Below are 18,018 nucleotides of genomic sequence, written 5' to 3'. Positions count from 1 at the left end.
TGTAGGTCTTGTAATCGTTAAAAATATCGGAATATGTTGTGATTTATCACTTCTGAAATGATTTATTTCAACTTAATGTTACACCGATTATTGATATAAGTGGCTTTTCATTGGACATAAAAAGCATGATCTGAGCGATCTTCCTTAAATCTCTTTCAGAGGATTGAAATGCTCGGCAAAGGAACCCAATTTGCATAGAGGACAATTTTAAAATTGTAGTGCTTAACATACAGGTAAAATATACAGATTTTTCTTTTTGAAATTCGCGCGCTGATTTATTAATGCACGCACGGAACGTGTATGCCGCATCAGAATCAGTTTGACTGTTGACTGTTTTACGGGGAAATCTACGAAGTACGGTACCCATGTATTATAAAAATGATTGTACGGTATTGAAAATGGGATTTTAAACTGTTTTATATTACTGAGTAATAAATGATGAAGTGGTGAGTCTCTGCACGATATAAAACCCAATTTTGCCAGAAATGCTAGAGAGGGGGGGGGGGGGGGGTTGCTTTCATTTCTGTAATTAAATGAGGAAACATAGCCTTCTGGAAGAAAGATATTGTAATTTAATATTCTTGAAACTTTTTTATTTCAACCATCAAAAGTACAGAAATATATAAGATAAATATAGTGGCACACCTAAATCTGCCCCTTGCTAGTTGTTTCTATTATCGGCATGCAAGATAAGTATGCAAGATAGTTATGTTAAACATGCATATGTTGACATGCAAAATATTTGTAAGCAGATCAAAACGATTTATGATAAAGAAAAGATTCAAACAATGACCTTGTGTGACTTCAACATGCTATAGATGCTACTTATTTATGTCGACATGTTAGAAAAGTATATCAACATCGTCATGCAACTTTTTTATGTTGTCATGCGAGATAAAAATGTTGACATGCAAGTTAATAGATTGACATGTAACCAATTTATGTTGACATGCAACATCTTTATGTTGACATGATGCTTATTTATGTTGACATGCAATTAAAAGGTTGCAAGTCAATATAAGTAAGTTGCAGTGTTGACATCGCATGTCAACATATTTTTCTCACATGTCAACATAAATGAGATGCATATCAACATAAATAAGTTGCATGTCAACATATTTATCTTGCATGTCAACATTCATACATAAAGAAGTAGCATATAGCATTTTAAAAGTCAAATGTTGGCATTATTTCATATTTTTGGAGATTTTTTAGAATTCATATTTGCTAACAATTTTCTTGCATGTCAACATAGTGTTATGTTACATGTTAACATAACAATCTTGCATTCAACATATTTATCTTGCTTGTTGACATATTTGATAGAAAAATATTAGTTGCAACCAAGGGGCAGAATTTTCATGCAGTATCCTACCATAATGAAGCAGAGCTGAATCTCTGTTGAGATTACGAATTGATATAAAGATAAGTATGCAGGTTATTTCTGTTTTTGTGAATGTTTTGTTTAATATTTATTTTATCAGCTACACATCCTTCCAAAGTACTGTAGATTCCTAATTAAACATGAGGAATTAATATCCACATAAAACTGCGAGAAGCAAGTCATCTCACAAATTCTAAAACTGGCTTTTTCAGACATCTTTAAACTACATTAAAATGAGAAAAAATTTGGCTTTCGTGATTGTATGTACTCGCGATTTGATAAAAAAGGGTTGAATTGTGGAATTAAGTACTCACGTAAAATAAGGAATCTACAATAATCACCCATTGGTAGAAAAGCCTGGTTGTACTGTATGTATCTTTAATTAAAACCATCCAACACCATCAAAGTGTTCAGAACATTAAGAGTATTATACAGTCTATTAAAACAAAGATGAATTCAGCAAAAAATCTGTAAATAGTGAGGACTATTAGGATGGCTATCTTATGTCCATATTTCAGGGATTAGATCAGTTTCATGTCACTTTTTACCTTGAATATAATCATAAACAAGGATCATTGTATTTATTTGAACAACTGGTCTCTGTACCCAATAAAGACATCCTCTTTTAAATCTAGTCTTTTTTTTGTATACATTGAATTTCAATCTGTCTTTGAATACCTTGACCATTTTTGTCAATTTGACCTCTTAATTCTAATGAACACTACAGTAAGGTACTTTGTGTTACTAAGTTGGCCTTCATCTTCATTATATTTTTGAGTGAACAGGTGTGTGACTGCCAGTCAATATATCACACACAACTTTAGATCAAGCACTGGCATGTTAACCAGAGGCCCTGGGTTCAAGTCCCATATGAGTCTTGACTTTCCACCACCTGTTACATTATGTTATTATGAATGCTTTGGTCTTTCAAAATCAAGAGCACTGAAGCTCAAGATTCTAAAGATAACATTTTAAAATGCTAACTACAATCTGTATTTTTTAGCTGGCATGGGTGAAGTATTTGTAGCAGGGATTGCTGCTAGGCTCCCACAGTCTGAGAACATTGATGTAAGTATTCTGGGTACTTAACCATTTTCATACTGATGCTTTCTAAATTCTTTAAGGTCAAGATCAGAGTGTCATTTTGGTGCTACAACCATTATGACGTCATAATTGATTTGAAGAATCTTTTTCCCGTACTTAACGGCTTAAAGGAATTATGTAGAAAATTAAACAATTTCTTGACATTCTATGTTAAATCATGGGAAAAGTAATCCCGATACCTATATTCAATTTGACATCGTTTTAAAGAGAAGGTCAAGAGCTTGTTTAATTCTGTTTTGGGGGAGACTTTAGGCATTCTAGATATTATTTTATTTGTCCAAAATGGACAAAACTATGAAATTTCTTCCTCTATTCCTTCATATTTCATTAAAAATTACAGTTTAAAACATGATTTTTCATTGTGTTTACCAAAAATTTTAGCTGCGGTACACCCTGTCAAACAAAGCTATTGTTATGAAGCATCATGGAAAAAATTTATATCTTAAATTTCATAAACCTGTAGGCACCTTTCATTTACTAGATCTTGACCTTAAAGCTATGTTTTTTGTAGAACAGTTTTATAATAAAGATGACTGTCAGTGTCATAATCATAAAATGTCAAATAAAACAGATTTATCTATAATTGTTTTAATTTAAAAGTTGTGGTCCTAAGTGTACCTGCATGTGTACTTTATATTTTCAAAATCATGAACACTGCTACAAAAAAATCTTAAATGGGCCAAGTGACCAGATGTCCAAGGTTTAATGGTTTAAAAAGCATTGGATTTGTGCAGGTGTTCTGGGAGAATCTGATAAAAGGAAATGATATGATAGGACAAACAAGATGGCCAAAAGAGCTGAATGGGACACCACCACGAGTTGGACTGATAAAGAATTTGGACAAGTTTGATGCAGATTATTTTAACTTTGAAGAAACTGAGGTATTGTATATTTGAAGACCTAGAAGATTTGCTTCCTTGACTGATATCAGATACCATCAGAAAAACTGTTAATAAACTTCTTAGGTTCATCACATGAATCCAATGCTGCGTCACTTGCTAGAGGTTTGTGCAGAGTGCATAGTGGATTCCAGCCTCTGTCCACCAGTGCTACAGAATAACTCCACAGGACTGTACCTTGCCTGCTTTCTGCCAGACAATGATCCACTGGAGACTTCAAGAGGAGCCAACTCAAGACTTTGTAAGCAGCATTCCTCCAGCTTTACTTTTTCATCACTTACTTGTCGTTTCTAATAATAAACTGAATTGCTTTCTTTCTACTCATTGAACTGTACTACTTGATTGGTTGTAAGGTACTACTGTTCCTACTCTGGCTGGTCACCTGATGGAACACTTTGGTCTCAGTGGACCAATGCTGACTGTGGACACAGGCTGTAGCTCCAGTCTGTCAGCAATGGAAATGGCCGTCAATGATCTGAGAGCCGGCAAATGTCAGTTTGCTCTAGTGACAGGTAAGGGCATCTGAGGTCAACTGCAAGGATATATAAGGCTGACAACAATTACATTCATGAAATACTAATAGAGACGTTAATTTTGTTAAATGACCATCCTTTCCGGACAGGATGTATTATGCTTAAAGTGTTTTGAATGTCCACCTGGTAGCCAAAGTGACGCCATTAGTTAAATCATCTGTCAAATAATCATATTTGGAAAGATTAAGTTTTGTTGAAAGTCAGACTTTACTTGTCATCATGACAGTGTTCAGTTTTATATGCATTGAATCTGATGTTCATTTTTTTTAAGCTGTCAACCTCTTATTGAACCCGAGCTACCTCCAACAGATGTCACAGCTAGGCATGCTCAATCCTACTGGTCAGAGCAATGTTTTTGATGCAAAGGCAGGAGGATATGTACGAGCTGAAGGAGTAGTATCCATTCTTCTGACAAGGTGTCTTGAATGAATATCTCAATTTCAAACTTTAGATATTGCTTCACAATGCTTATATGAATTGGTTGCCATAAGTTTTCTGCAAAGCATACATAATGTGTTCAGTATTTCAGACTGTAAGACTGTAAATTATATAATCCTGTTTACAGGAAAATGTTGATTCAGCAGATATCAAGTACTTCACATAATAGTGATCAATCTATAGATTCTGTTAAAACAAAAATTGATAAGAATAGCAGAATTGTTAATTACGTAGTATATAAATAATTTATCCTCATACAGTGGAAGTTGTTGTATCGATGTTGTTTCTTGAAACAGGAATGAGAGCATCTGTAAACGTGTGTACTTAAGCATTGTTGATATCATGACAAACTGTGATGGCTTCAAATCAGAAGGTAATGCAGAAAATACTCACTGAATTGATGTCAATATTTACAATTCTTTGAAATCAAAATAATGTCAACATTTGATATTTCGATCAATTTTTATGTTATTTTCTCTTAACTAACTCAAAATGTTTTTTAGGGATCACCTTTCCAAATAGTCAATCACAAGCAGATTTAATGAGCAAAATCTACAACAGATGCAAAATAGATGTAAACAGCATTTCTTATGTGGAGGCTCACAGTACAGGCACTAAGGTACCGCATAGAAGGGTTTACAGTAAACATGAATTAATTCTTGAAGTCTTTAAATCATTTGAGTCACTTAAGCAACATTTGTAATCTGTGACATTTGATGTTCTTGAGCAAATGATTCTTAGAATCTACTTATCTTGAATATGTTTGGTCTTGAGCATCAGAGGGTTTAAGTTTTACAGCAATGGTTGAATTCATTAGTGCATGCTCATTGATTCTTAGATGACCATATATCTATATTTGTGGAAATGACAGGGAAAGATGATAAGCAAAAAGAACAACTTATTCCAATATTATGACTTGTGGCAGGAGTTTGTTGATCATCAAACGGACATTAAATGTTCCAAGCCTTGGTCCGGAATCTGCATATTAATCTCCTTCCTATGACTGTTGGGTCACATAAACATAGAGAAAATGAATTTTTATGCGTGTTACGTGATGGTTTTAATGTTGCAACACATTTTATGTAAACTGCAGTTGGATAATCAAAGATGGCATCTAAGTTCAATCTTCGAGTAAGTTTTACCCACATTGCTCAATACACAAATGAACAACAAATGTATTTTTAAACATGACCGGATGGTAGATGATGGAACAAATTAGGGAGAGTATGGTTCATGTTTTCAGTGATATCTGGCCATTTTTGGAAGTTTTAAGACAGTAAGTTATTACTAGTGATATCAAATGATTTCAAATGATCGAATAGACAGAATAATTACATTGATTGGTTATAGGCAGGAGATCCAGTGGAAGTAGCTGGTATTTGTGAGGCCTTGTGCAAAAACAGACAGAAGCCATTGTTGATTGGATCTGTCAAAGCCAGTATGGGTCACAGTGAGGCTACAGCAGGTAAATATCTAATCAATTATTTAACATGGGGAAAACATTGGTGAAAAACTGTGTTTATTCCTAAAAAGTTAATGATGTAATTTTTGTTTGCAGGATTTGCAAGCTTTGTAAAGTGTGTCCTGATAGCAAGACATGGAACTATTCCACCCCAAATAAATTTCCAGTCACCCAATCCTAACATTAAAGGCATTTTAGAAGGGAAAGTCCAAGTGGTAGACAAAGCTACAGCTCTGGAAGGTAACAGCTAGCAGTCTAGTAACTCAACAACTACTAATAAATGTATTGGCTCATATAGAATTTTTGTCCCCTTTTACCAATACAAATGATGAAAAATGGAGATAAAAGGTATTCATTGTCTCTGACTGAATTTCATAAATATTTATTCACAAATTTTTAAATACATGTACTTGCAAGTCTCACTCTGGCACCTGAAAATGTGTTGTTACTGATAATCTCCAACATCATACATACATCATGTGTGTCACAATGTTGTGTTGCATCTTGAAACAAACACCTAGTTTCATCTATTATGATTTCAATTTTCATGTTTCTTGATAACATTACTGTTATTAGAAATGACAGATTAAATGTCTAATTTCATGATTATTGTAATCATGAAAAGTATCAAACTTTCTTCAGATGGCTACATAAGTTTGAATTCCTTTGGATATGGGGGTGCAAATGGGCATTTGGTCTTAAAGCCTTACAGGAATCATTGCAGCAATCAAGGTGAGCAGTTAAAACAGACTGGCTACATTGTTCTGGTTTGGTAACCTTATATGGTTAATGATTTTGTGACTTTATATGGTTAATCTTTTGTTGGTTGCAAAGGCTTTACAATAAACACAAGGTTCAAAGTCTTTTATGATTACATAATTTCCACAGCCACAAGTCACAAGTTGGTAACAATCAAAGCCAGAAATGAGCTTGAAATGGAGACCATCGTGGAATTTGTTCGAAAGAATAAAAATGACGCAGCCTCCCTAGCTCTGTTGTCCCACTCCTTGCTGTCACATGATCCTAAACGAAAAGTTCGGGGTTATGTAGTGACAGAGTCTGGACCAAATGGTAAAATGATATACAATTTAAAAAAAAAAAGAATTACCAAATATTTTATCAGTCTAACTTGTGTTAGCTGCAGACTTTATTTGAAATTGTAGATGAAGATGTGCATAAAGTCTCAAATAACCTCTCTGTGATTCCTTCAATATGGCTGATTCTGAGAGATGTTGCATGGGGAAAACTGGACCTTTCTTCATCGCTTATGGACATACCTGTTTTTATGAAATCTGTTCAACATTCTCAGCAGGTATAAAATCAAAATCAAAAGATTAAAGAAGTTGTCAGCATAAAATTATTTACTTGATATTCATGTATAACACATATCAGAATTTGTAACAACAATAAATTTTCAAAGGAATGGTTTAAAGTGAATGTACCTGGAGGTACATGAAAATTATATGAAAAATCAAATTTTACAGATATTGTCCAAAATTGACGATACATTGCCATGGGAAGACTTCTACAGAGGAGAGTTATGCACTGAAAATGTTCACCAAGGAACTGTTTTCTCTATTATCATCTTAATAGGTAAATATCTCCCTAACAAGCACAGAAATGTCACTACTGTCAGGGTTGTCTCTAAGACCCGGGGAGCGGGGAATTCCCCCGTATAAAATGACGTAATTACCTGGCTATTTTTGCTTCAACTACAATCTAGCTATAAGCTAAACCTTCAGAACCCCCTTCTACTATTTAATTTCTTCCTCCTACTTCAATTTTTAGAGAAAACCCTGCTACTGTGCTATAAAAACAGTATCTTAAGTTAGCACAATTTTGTTTTTCAAATACCTTACACAATAGAAAATTAAGAGATAACTATTTAATCTTAATTTTTATTGAGAGCTTAAGAAAAGTAATTATTAGTTTCAGCCTTAAACAAAATTTTCTTATGGTGATGGAAGAATTTATAAAATCCAATTTTAATTACCTCTTGGCATGTTTGCATAAAATGCACTGTTTTATCATTCAGCAATGATTCCATTGATAAATTTTTTATCATTTTGAATAGGCATTGTGGACATAATGAGAGAAACAAAACTTCAGATTCAAGGAGTAGTTGGATGTGGGCTGTCAGAAATTGTAGCTGCCTATCAAGATGGCTGCCTTTCCAGGGAACAGTGTGTTGGACTGGCATACTTGATTGGGAAACTTCTCAAAGAATTCTCTAGTATCTAACTTTATAAATTTAAGAGATTTTTCAATTCTTTAAGGCATTTTTCCCATAACGCTTCACTGTAGTTTACATATACACGTACATGTAATTGAAGTAGACTTTAAAAATCTTGAGCACATACTGACACTTCTGAGATTAAAAAGTGAAGAATTTGTTAAATACATGTACAATGGTTTTCTGACAGATCTTGGAAAGACACAGTCTGTGTACAGAGTGACTCTGGATCCAGATGAGATCTACTGCCTGGGTCCCTTCACCCGGGTCTTATCAGCGGTCTCTCAGGACACTTTTGTTATAGCGGTGGAAACCTCCAACAAGGAAGAAGTACTGAGGACAATTCATAGTAAAGGTCAGAATAAACTCAATCTATACCAAGCATCTGCATTTGTGTGGAAAAAACTGTATTCCCTTTGGTTTATTGGTAGATTTTCATACAGCTGTAAAGCCTTTCGCTTTACGCAGAAAAGTAACACGATGTGGATGTCCGAAGTGTTATTTGTATTTTCTTAATTTAAAAGACATCCCTTTGTTAAGTGAAATCTTTACTGTTTTAGGGGGTTACTACACAGAGTTACCTGGCAGACTCGCTCTGTACAGTGATTTGATGACTGAGATTGTTGATGGTTTGGAAAGAGAAGCAAGGGAGATACTACATAGCCCCAAGTACAGGTGAAAATAATTTTTCAAACTTAAGATATAATAATTTAGCTTACTGTAATGTCTCTTGTTTAGTACACACTTGTGTATAATATGCGACTGTCACTGATAGTGAAATCACTTGTAACTTAAAATTATAGTATTTGAAAATGCATGCATGATCTTAGGTCAAAGAACATGATAAGCCTCTCTCAGGACTATGCCATTGGTTGCCAGTCCAGTGTGAGCAGTTTGTTTGACTGGGATTATTTGAGGAGGGTCCTGACCACGCCTGCCACAGTCACTACAGTGCTGAATACTCTACCAGTGGACACAACCCTAGTGGACCTCAGCCTGTCCAGATTCACCCAGTCACGCAGACTGGAGAAACACTTCGTGTTTGATCCGATTCCATGTGCAGGAGACCTCAAGTCTGTCTTGAAAACGTTTGGAGAGATTCATTTATTGGGCAAGTCATAATGTGATGCAAGCATGTATATTTTAACAATATGAATTGAAATTCATGTTTATCTCGACAATAGAGGAAAATTGAAATGATTACAAAGAATTATACTATAAATTGTGACACCTTTTACAGTGAAACTTTTTAAAGTGTTTCTCATCGGAAGATCTCAAGCACCTCATAAAAACATAAAAATTTCTACGGTATCAAAATTGAATTTATAGTTGCTGTTTTATATTTTGCTAGGACATGATGTGTCAGTGGAATGTCTGTACGATGTGTCCTTCCCTGTGGATGTCACTGCCCCGCCCATCAGTCCGCTCGTTAGGTGGGATCACACTCAGTCGTGGTTAATTCCAGAGTGGCCAGAGTTCTACTGCAGGGGTAAAGTCATTCTATTCAATTAGTTACTCTACAACTATTTTGAATAACAGATTTTAATCTTATCATAATAGTAATGATAATTGGTAAGATATTTCAATCTTTTGCCATTGCGTGGTATGGTATATTGAGCTTGTGGAGGTTTGAATTGACAGTGAAGGATGACGTGGAGGTTCCTTACAGTATCAGTGATATAGAGACCGATGGCATCCACTCCACACAGGGCTTGCTCCTGTATCATGCTCTGATCGCTATATCTGAAAAACATAACAAGGTTAAGTTGCAGTATTTTGTATTTGTACAACTTTCAATAAAGAACACAGTTTGCATCACATCAACTTTTTAATTAAAAAAAACAAAACCAAAATATAAAGGTCATATTGGATCCCCCTGTCAAATTGTTTTCCAGACCCATGAACTGGTCAATGGAATGGAGCTGTATGACATGGTGTGGACTCTGAATGAATCCAGTCAGGAAAATCTTCTCAACACTGACACAATATATGTACAGACTGGCAAAAAATCCTTTGTGATTGAGAAGGATGGTACGATGCATAATTCACATGAACATTTATGTTGAAAAAAGATGTGCATTTGAAGCCATTTAGCCCAAATTAATCTGCGTTATTCATGGTTATACATCTGACTCCAATTAGTTTTTGTTACAAAAATGTTATGATGTATAAAAATCAGCCATGGAATCCAATAATTTTGCTGTTTTTAATGTATTGGTTGCAAAAGGGGGATAATACAGTAATAATATCTTCACTTGTACATAGGTGAAACTCTGCTCCTCAGTGGAAAGTACAAGATATATGAACCTGAAGAAATGGTGACATTACCCAAAATACCCGGCTATGACCTTGATATTAATGAGAACCTGAAAGGCAGTAATGATGATGAGGATGACAGGTAGGGCCTGCAAACTGTACCCAGGACTCAAGGCTTGTCATGCTGAGGAAAATGAGTGCTTGTTCTCAACCCACTATTTCTGAATAAAAGATGATGCATATACAATTAAAACCTGGCTATATTACAGAAACATCAAATCTTTCACATGCTGTATTTCCATGCTGACATTGTGCTGACTTAACTGAACCATTGTTATTTTGTTTAGTCACATATACTGAGATGAACACAGGGTACCGGTACACATTGAACCTGAATTCCTGTTGTTAATTATATAGGCTCTTCTTGGAGAAGACAGAAATCATGTGGGAGGATGGCTGGCTGGATTTCCTGGATACTTTGTTGGAGTTCTCCACCCAGGGGTTAGAGGGACCACTTCTGAGGATCTGGATCAGCCCCAGCTTACACATGAAGGAAGTCAAGGACTGTGCCAACATGCTCGCAGTAGTGGAGAGATGTTCAGGTTTGTTGTTATACCGTTTATGACATGTTTATATTATGTTCTTTGTAATTTATAAAAAATGTCTTTCAAGGTTTCAACTACCATGTTAACCAAATGAGGATTGTATACTTCAAATTTTTTAGGACTTAGCAAGGCAGGTGGCGTGGTTTTCCACACTAAAGTGAGTCAACTGAAGAACAGAAACACACAGAGAGTGGCAAATTTAGAAGGAGTAGAAAATTCCCGAGTCAGCCTGTTGATGGTGTACTCCATAGACTCGGTGTCAGAGGAAAACCACAGAGTACTGATATACCAGGGGGAAAACGCAAAGGAACAAGTCATTGGGATTGTTTTGATTACAGGTTGGGTAGTAAATCTTGTTTTAGTAAGAACTGTGCACATGCATCAAATCAAACTTTGATTGTTAAATTTTTTGTGTGAATTTCATACAGAGAGAGGAGTTGAAGGAAGAGAATTCCCCCTAAGTATGGGTTGGACACCAAAAGACCTGGAGCAGTTGATTCCATACATGTTAGCAGTATATCTACTTCTGGATGTTGCCAAAATCAAAGAAAACAATACACTCTTGATACTGCCTCCTATTGGTAAATCTTACATCAAAACATACTCATTTCATTCAGAAAATTGCAAAATTCTTCAAACACCAATCTTATATTAAAGCTGACACAATTTGATAGAAAATATTAGGTTTATATAACCCAATACCAGTTGAGGAATGATTTAAGATAACATGGTGCTAGAATAATTAATTTAAGGACTTTGTGTCAACTTTTATATGCATAATTAACACATTGAAAGATGAATATACTTGTACTTTCTCCTAGATACCCTTTGTGTATACTTGATGGCATTAGCCAATGAGATGGAGGTCACTATATTTACATCCAGTTATGATGCTGAAGTCCGAGATGTGATTGACAATTTGTTCCCTTATGTAAGGGTGTTGTCGGGAGAAAGGCTGGAACAAAACATCAAGACACTAACACAAGGAGAGGGGTGTGATGTGGTCCTCCAGTTCACTAGTGCTGGTTAGTACCAGATGTTGTAGAAGAGTTTGTTTAAATGAACTTGTCTTTTTTCACAGGGTTTAATTATACTATTATTATACTAGGACATTGTGTCCAATCTTCAGCAGCTTGATAAAGAAAGATCAGGAATGATGAACCTTCCTTCAGATCATGAATTGAATGGAAATGGACCAATGATTTATCATTACAGATTTCCAGTCAGCCATTGATATGACAGCAGACAATGGGAAGGCGATATTCTGCACACTGCCCACTCCCCGTGAACAGATCTCGCTGAGCAAGGAGTGCTCCCTGGTGGTCCCTGACCTCTCCCAGGCCGTCACCAGCTTCATGAGGAAGAGCCTGGAGGACATCCAGCTGTTTCTGTACAACATGCAGAACGGCTGTATAGCAGAGGTATATAATGTTGTTCTGGGACCACTCTCCATCTTTTCAGGTAGCAAAATAATCATATTTTTAAAAAAAAAAAAGAACCAGCACTAATCATACAATATAGTAACTATAAATGCGCTTTATTTTGGGGTCAAACAGCTTAAAATGACTGAAATTATTGTATTTGCTGTATATGTTTTACTTGAACGATTCAAATTTATTCATGATTAAACCCTTCCAGATCTCCAAGGAAGGTTTTCCTGAAGTGCAGGGATTGAAGTACAATCTGGCTGAGCGGTCACATTTTACACATCCAGTGGAGCTGGCTCAGATCCTCTCAGCTATTGAAGACCCAATAGTGAATGCTAACAACCAAAGCATAGCAGAAATGATGGAAGCAGATGTCATTGCGATGCAGAGATTACAAAGTGCAATTTCCACAAAACCTAAAGTAAACTCATATGATTAGATCTATCTTTACAGGATGAAATGATTTGTTTCATTTTTTTTATAAAAAAAATATCGAAAGCTGCTTTCTTTGTAAAAATTCTGGCTAATAGCTCTCTAATATGTATCCCTTAATGTATAATCTGATTTATACTTCAAAGAGCGCTTGTAGGTACAGTTAGGGTAGTGACCTTGAAGCAAGAGAATTAAGGTCATTGCCAACTATTTACCTAATGTCTGGGTTTTTTTTAATTAAATTTGATTTGTTGTGATTTTCATCAACCCCTTAATGTTTACTTGATTTGGGTCATTCATATTTTCATTTAGGATTTTTCCCTTCTTGTCAATGACTGCTCCGACAAAGAAAATCAGTTTGACAGCTACAATCCCTTGAACATTGCCCAGACAGTTACTCCAGCCAAACTAAGCGGCAAGCCTTCAGATGAAGTCAGACTTATTTACCTGCCACAGATTAACCTTCAGGACTACGATGATGTGTTCGATACCACCACTGACAAACTAGGTATTCCTATGGTCACCCCAATTATTACAATCACAGACGAGACTGATGCAGTATCAAAGGTCATAACCTCTACTCCAATGTTTGGATTCACCGCCGATCACACAGATGAATTCACTAAAAACTTGTAAATATTTTTTTTTTTATTAATATTTTAGATAAATAATCAAATGATTTATATTTTGATTTTGTTCAAATGAACCTGAAAACCAGCTGCAAGGTTATGTGTTTGTTTACATTTTTATGCCTAGACTCCCTAAAAAGACGACCCACCTTGCGATTCCGAGGCTGACGATTCCTTCGGCTATCTCTAATTATAAGAAAGGGGCAAAGATGAGCCTGATTGTTTACTCCACACCGACCACCCCACACTTCAGTCCCGCTCTGAAGTCACTGCTGACACCAAGTATTACAGAGCCAACCATTGTCCCACTGAATGAATCCAGGAAGCGGCCAGCTTTGTTCTGTGTACACCCTATCACTGGTATGTCTGCTCTTGTCTTTTATTTCTTGCATTGCCAATTTGGCTCATACTTTACTGACAGATTGCCTTAGGGTAAAAAGTCAGTAAAATCCTTGTTCGGGCCACATATTTTCTCCTTATCCATGTCCGGCTCATACCTCACAGAAAGGGTGCTCTTTGGTAAAGGGTATGTGGTGACCTTAAACCATGTTTCTAAATCACATGTGAAGGTCATAGCATATCTCTTTCAAATCCAACATTGGACAATCATTTTTCTTTCCTTGGCCCATCTTGCTTAGATTTGTCCTTTAGAGTGGCAGACAGTAAAGGTTGCAGTGACCTTGAAGTATAGTTCTATGTCAATGCAAAATTTTTCAGACAGAGGTTAAGGTCAAATCAAAGATCTCTAAAATGCTTTCCATTCTTATGTTTATTATTTTAGTGGATCTCTTTGAGATGATCAAAATCTCAATTATTTTTAACAGTAGTTAGTGTTGGAATTATAAACATTTATTCTGCATATGTTTACAAGGAAAGCTGAAACTGCTAAAAACCCTTGGAGGTTTGCTCCAGTACCAGTTCTGTGGTATACAAAGAACCTCAATGACTCCTAATGATTCAATCCAGAGTGTAGCTAGGTAAAACTGCCTTGTTCTAGAAAAAATGTTCTTTAACCTGGAAATGAATTTCCAAATAATACTTTGATGTTGTTTCACAATAATGGTGGAGGCATATTTGTCAGGCTTTGCATAGAACACAAATAATATACCTATAATCCACTTTACTAACTCGCTGAAGACTTTCTTTTACCTTGTTTTGAAAATTTTATTAATTTTAGTTAATTAACATATCTAAAATAAACAAGGTTTTTACAGGGAAATTGATTAACTTACTCATTACGATGTAATTATTCATGTATAAATTTGAAAATTCCAATATGGTAAAAATATTTTGATTTTAATATTGACAGGTGTACCATACTACTTTTATGTCATACAATTTATTTTTTCTTATTAAATGCAAACATTGCAATTAAGATGCAAGGGGTATAATGTTTTTGACCCGTTCATCAGTCATTCAGTCAGTCAGTCTCTCAGTCCTGTTTTTCTGTAAGTGCAACTCCCCTTATACTGCTACACTGAATTTCATAACACTTAGGACAAAATGAGTAGATGTGCATATTACCAGAAAATTCTGATTTTTAACCGGGTTTTCCAACAGAAAAATATGGTTATTAAAATGGTGAAAATGGCGGGTGGCTGCCAAAAGGGTACCCTCATTGTACAGTTAACTCCTCCTACAGTTTTCAAGATAGGAAGTTGTTCTTTTGCAGATGAATTGTACATATATCAGAGGTGTGCATATTGCTAGGATTTTGATTTCTGATAATTTGTGGAAAAAATACCAGCTTTTGAACTGAGTCATTTTTTGGCAAAATATTGCATATAGGGTACCCTCATTGTACGGATAATTCCTCCTACAGTTTTCAAGGTAGGAAATTGCTCTTTTGCAGATCAATTGTACATATATCAGAGGTGTGCATATTGCTAGGATTTTGATTTCTGATAATTTGTGGAAAAAATACCAGCTTTTGAACTGAGTCATTTTTTGGCAAAATATTGCATATATGGTACTCCATTTCACTGGATACAGTAGGTAGTGTTTATCAATTCAGGGTCGACATGGATTATGGATACAATTCACATAAAAGAAAACTTTTTGCTGTCACATTGACAGTTTTTCACTTGTATTAATTTTCTTTGAATTTAGAGTTTTGTAGTACTGTTGACAAAGGAATATGCATATTTGCAGGAAGTTTTTTCAGAGTTATATAACTAATAGAGCATATATGCTCCTTATCAAATTATTTTGTTGATTTTTATTACAGTTATTACAAAAATGCAGTACAGATGTACGACCAAGAGCAGCCTTACTATTTGATTGGGTATTCCTTTGGATCATTGGTTGCGATAGAGATGGCAATTCAGTTACAAGAACAAGGATCAAAAGTAAGTACAGTGTAAGATGAGAAATTTTTTTTCAGTTCATTAATATTTACCATAAAGGCAATCTACAACATACTACTCAGGAGTTGAGTTTCAATGAATTGATAAAGATTGGGTCTTTAACTGAATAAGATGTGTGTGTACTACCTATATATTTTACAGGTTGGGTGCCTGATTCTGTTAGATGGAGGTCCAGCTTACTTTCATAGTCAGTTTAAACAAGGAACACAGGCAGCATCCCAAGAAGATGAGGTAAGTTGGTATTGTTTATTCTGCTATATAATGTATATATTAAGGATATTCACTCTTCTTATTAGACACACTAAGTACTATAATCAGGTCACCTTGGTTAAAAGAATAGTTAGTGTGAAAGTATACAGTCATGTAGAAGTGTGGTCTTGTCATGGACAGACATGCTTCTCTTTACATTGCATGGTGCTCTAGCTGTAATGAGTAGATGACCCCTTTTTAACCAATCATTTTAATTGGTGATTACATATTTTCCTTCTTCAACAGAAATTGGTCTACTTGGAGTGTGGAGCCCTAGTCAACTTTCTCCAGATGTATGCATCCATTCCAAACCACCATCTGATCATGAAGATTCTGCTTTCATTGAAAACAATACAAGAGCGCATTGATCTGGTCCTTGATATGACCTTTGGACGAGTTCTTGTCAGGTAATTAAAAAATGAAATGTATGATTATTGTAAACTAACCATTTGCCAGAGATAAACAATTCACTGAAAAATAACATTATATAAATAGAAACCTAATTTAATTTGCAGTCCAAACCCAGCTAAATCCAAATGGCTTGTCGCCAAGGAGAAAATGAAAATTAGGGGATTTCTGACTCCCTGTAAGAGTTATGGCTTTGGTGATGCTGCAGAAGAAATAATTCGTTTAAAGAGACTAGAAGCTGCCAAAGATTTCATCAGTAGTGTACACATGGCGTACAAATACCAGCGCACAAGCCAGAAATTTAGAGGTGATTTTTTTGCTAATATAGGCTGGATGGGATCCTATTTAAGAAATAAACAGCAATTTATAAAGTTCACTGGGATATGAAGTTGGTTGGTCACGTGATCAAATCCTGTGAAGCCCAAAGGGCTTCTCAGTAGATTTGATCACATACCAACCATCTTCATATCTCGGTGAGCTTTTTAACATTGCTATTTATTACTTATATTTAGATTTGAGAAAGACAAATCGTTCAGAACTGTTAAAATTACCAAGATTTATGTTTACAAAAATCCAAGCGATAAATGCGTGCTATGATCATTGTGACGTCATGAAAAAGTTCATACAGAATTGAATGTTTTCGCTATTCTATAGGTTCATATAAGGAAAACATATTTGCAAATGTAAATATTTGACAATAACTATACACTAATCTCCACTTATTAAATGCCTTCCTTTGTTCCCCACCAACTTTTGCATTAAATGTTGGTGACATTGTTGAGGGAGGGTGAATTCATTAGATTTGAAGAAGGATACTTTACACTTTTATTTATGAATAGGGGAGGTATTTTATACAGGTAGGAACAAAGCAGGAGATTACTTTATCATATTTATATAAATATTTGCTTTCAGGGGACATTCATCTGTTGAGGGTGAAATCTGAACTGCCTCACTCTGGGAATGTACCACTGGACTATGGGCTGAAGGACTGGTGCACTGGCAATGTGAGTCTCCAGTTCTACAATGGGACACACGAGTCCTTCCTACAGGAGGAGGATGGAGAGGCTGTAGCAAAGGATATCACCCAAATCATACAAGACTTGTGTTGATTCCAATTAAACTGACATGCAGAGGCAAGCAGTGAAAAAGACGTTTCAGTCTTCATCTATAAGAGTTTTGGAATTCTTTGCAATCTGTTTGATTATCAGTTTTGATCTACATGTAGATAGTGCTTAAATTATAAATAAACAAATTAATTTAAATTGTGTTTTCAGTATAAAAATATTTATGTTTTTATATCAATTAATAAATGTTTATTATTCATATAAGCTTTCAAATTATTGCATGTTGTTATTAACAGTAATACGTACAAAATTAGGATACCCGTTGTTTATTCATTAGTTGTATACTTTTTGCATGTTGAGATTCATTCCATGAAACTCAAAAAGATTTACAGCTTTGCACATTGTTTGGAGTTAATAAAAATGGATTTACTTGAAAAAGGGTCAGCTGATGTCCTCTACGCTAGTGACTTCTTATGTAAATACATTGTAATCATTGCATTAATTGTTTTATCAATTCTTTAAAAAAAAT

At 35.1% G+C, this 18,018-nt stretch overlaps 1 protein-coding gene across 3 annotated transcripts; it reads left to right on the top strand.

The window, feature by feature from the left end:
- The first annotated feature begins 115 nt into the window (after positions 1 to 115).
- LOC128187223 (fatty acid synthase-like) lies at positions 116 to 17,987 on the top strand. Of its 3 annotated transcripts, none has more exons than XM_052857503.1 (36): positions 116 to 233; positions 2,388 to 2,452; positions 3,223 to 3,369; positions 3,454 to 3,628; positions 3,741 to 3,899; positions 4,192 to 4,336; positions 4,655 to 4,731; positions 4,862 to 4,977; positions 5,709 to 5,823; positions 5,917 to 6,060; positions 6,463 to 6,552; positions 6,709 to 6,891; positions 6,984 to 7,132; positions 7,305 to 7,413; positions 7,895 to 8,053; positions 8,244 to 8,408; positions 8,614 to 8,728; positions 8,884 to 9,164; positions 9,405 to 9,542; positions 9,695 to 9,813; positions 9,949 to 10,084; positions 10,319 to 10,451; positions 10,727 to 10,911; positions 11,034 to 11,252; positions 11,343 to 11,495; positions 11,736 to 11,939; positions 12,130 to 12,335; positions 12,553 to 12,762; positions 13,086 to 13,405; positions 13,530 to 13,762; positions 14,274 to 14,379; positions 15,630 to 15,750; positions 15,910 to 15,999; positions 16,264 to 16,424; positions 16,533 to 16,732; positions 17,338 to 17,987. In XM_052857503.1, exons 2-36 carry the CDS (start codon positions 2,393 to 2,395, stop codon positions 17,532 to 17,534), a joined length of 5,520 nt encoding a protein of 1,839 aa, XP_052713463.1. In that variant the 5' UTR covers positions 116 to 233; positions 2,388 to 2,392; the 3' UTR covers positions 17,535 to 17,987. The 3 variants fall into 3 exon arrangements, 2 of the variants coding, with proteins under 2 accessions (XP_052713463.1, XP_052713464.1); XM_052857504.1 differs by lacking the exon at positions 116 to 233 and adding an exon at positions 281 to 354; XR_008244050.1 differs by lacking the exons at positions 14,274 to 14,379; positions 16,264 to 16,424; positions 16,533 to 16,732; positions 17,338 to 17,987.
- The last annotated feature ends 31 nt before the right edge of the window (positions 17,988 to 18,018 follow it).

The sequence above is a fragment of the Crassostrea angulata genome, chromosome 6 (genome assembly GCF_025612915.1).
Source record: "Crassostrea angulata isolate pt1a10 chromosome 6, ASM2561291v2, whole genome shotgun sequence".
In the NCBI taxonomy this organism is placed as follows: Eukaryota; Metazoa; Mollusca; class Bivalvia; order Ostreida; family Ostreidae; genus Magallana; species Magallana angulata.
The sequence above is the reverse complement of the archived record's forward strand: the minus strand, read 5'-3'. Positions and strand labels throughout refer to the sequence as shown.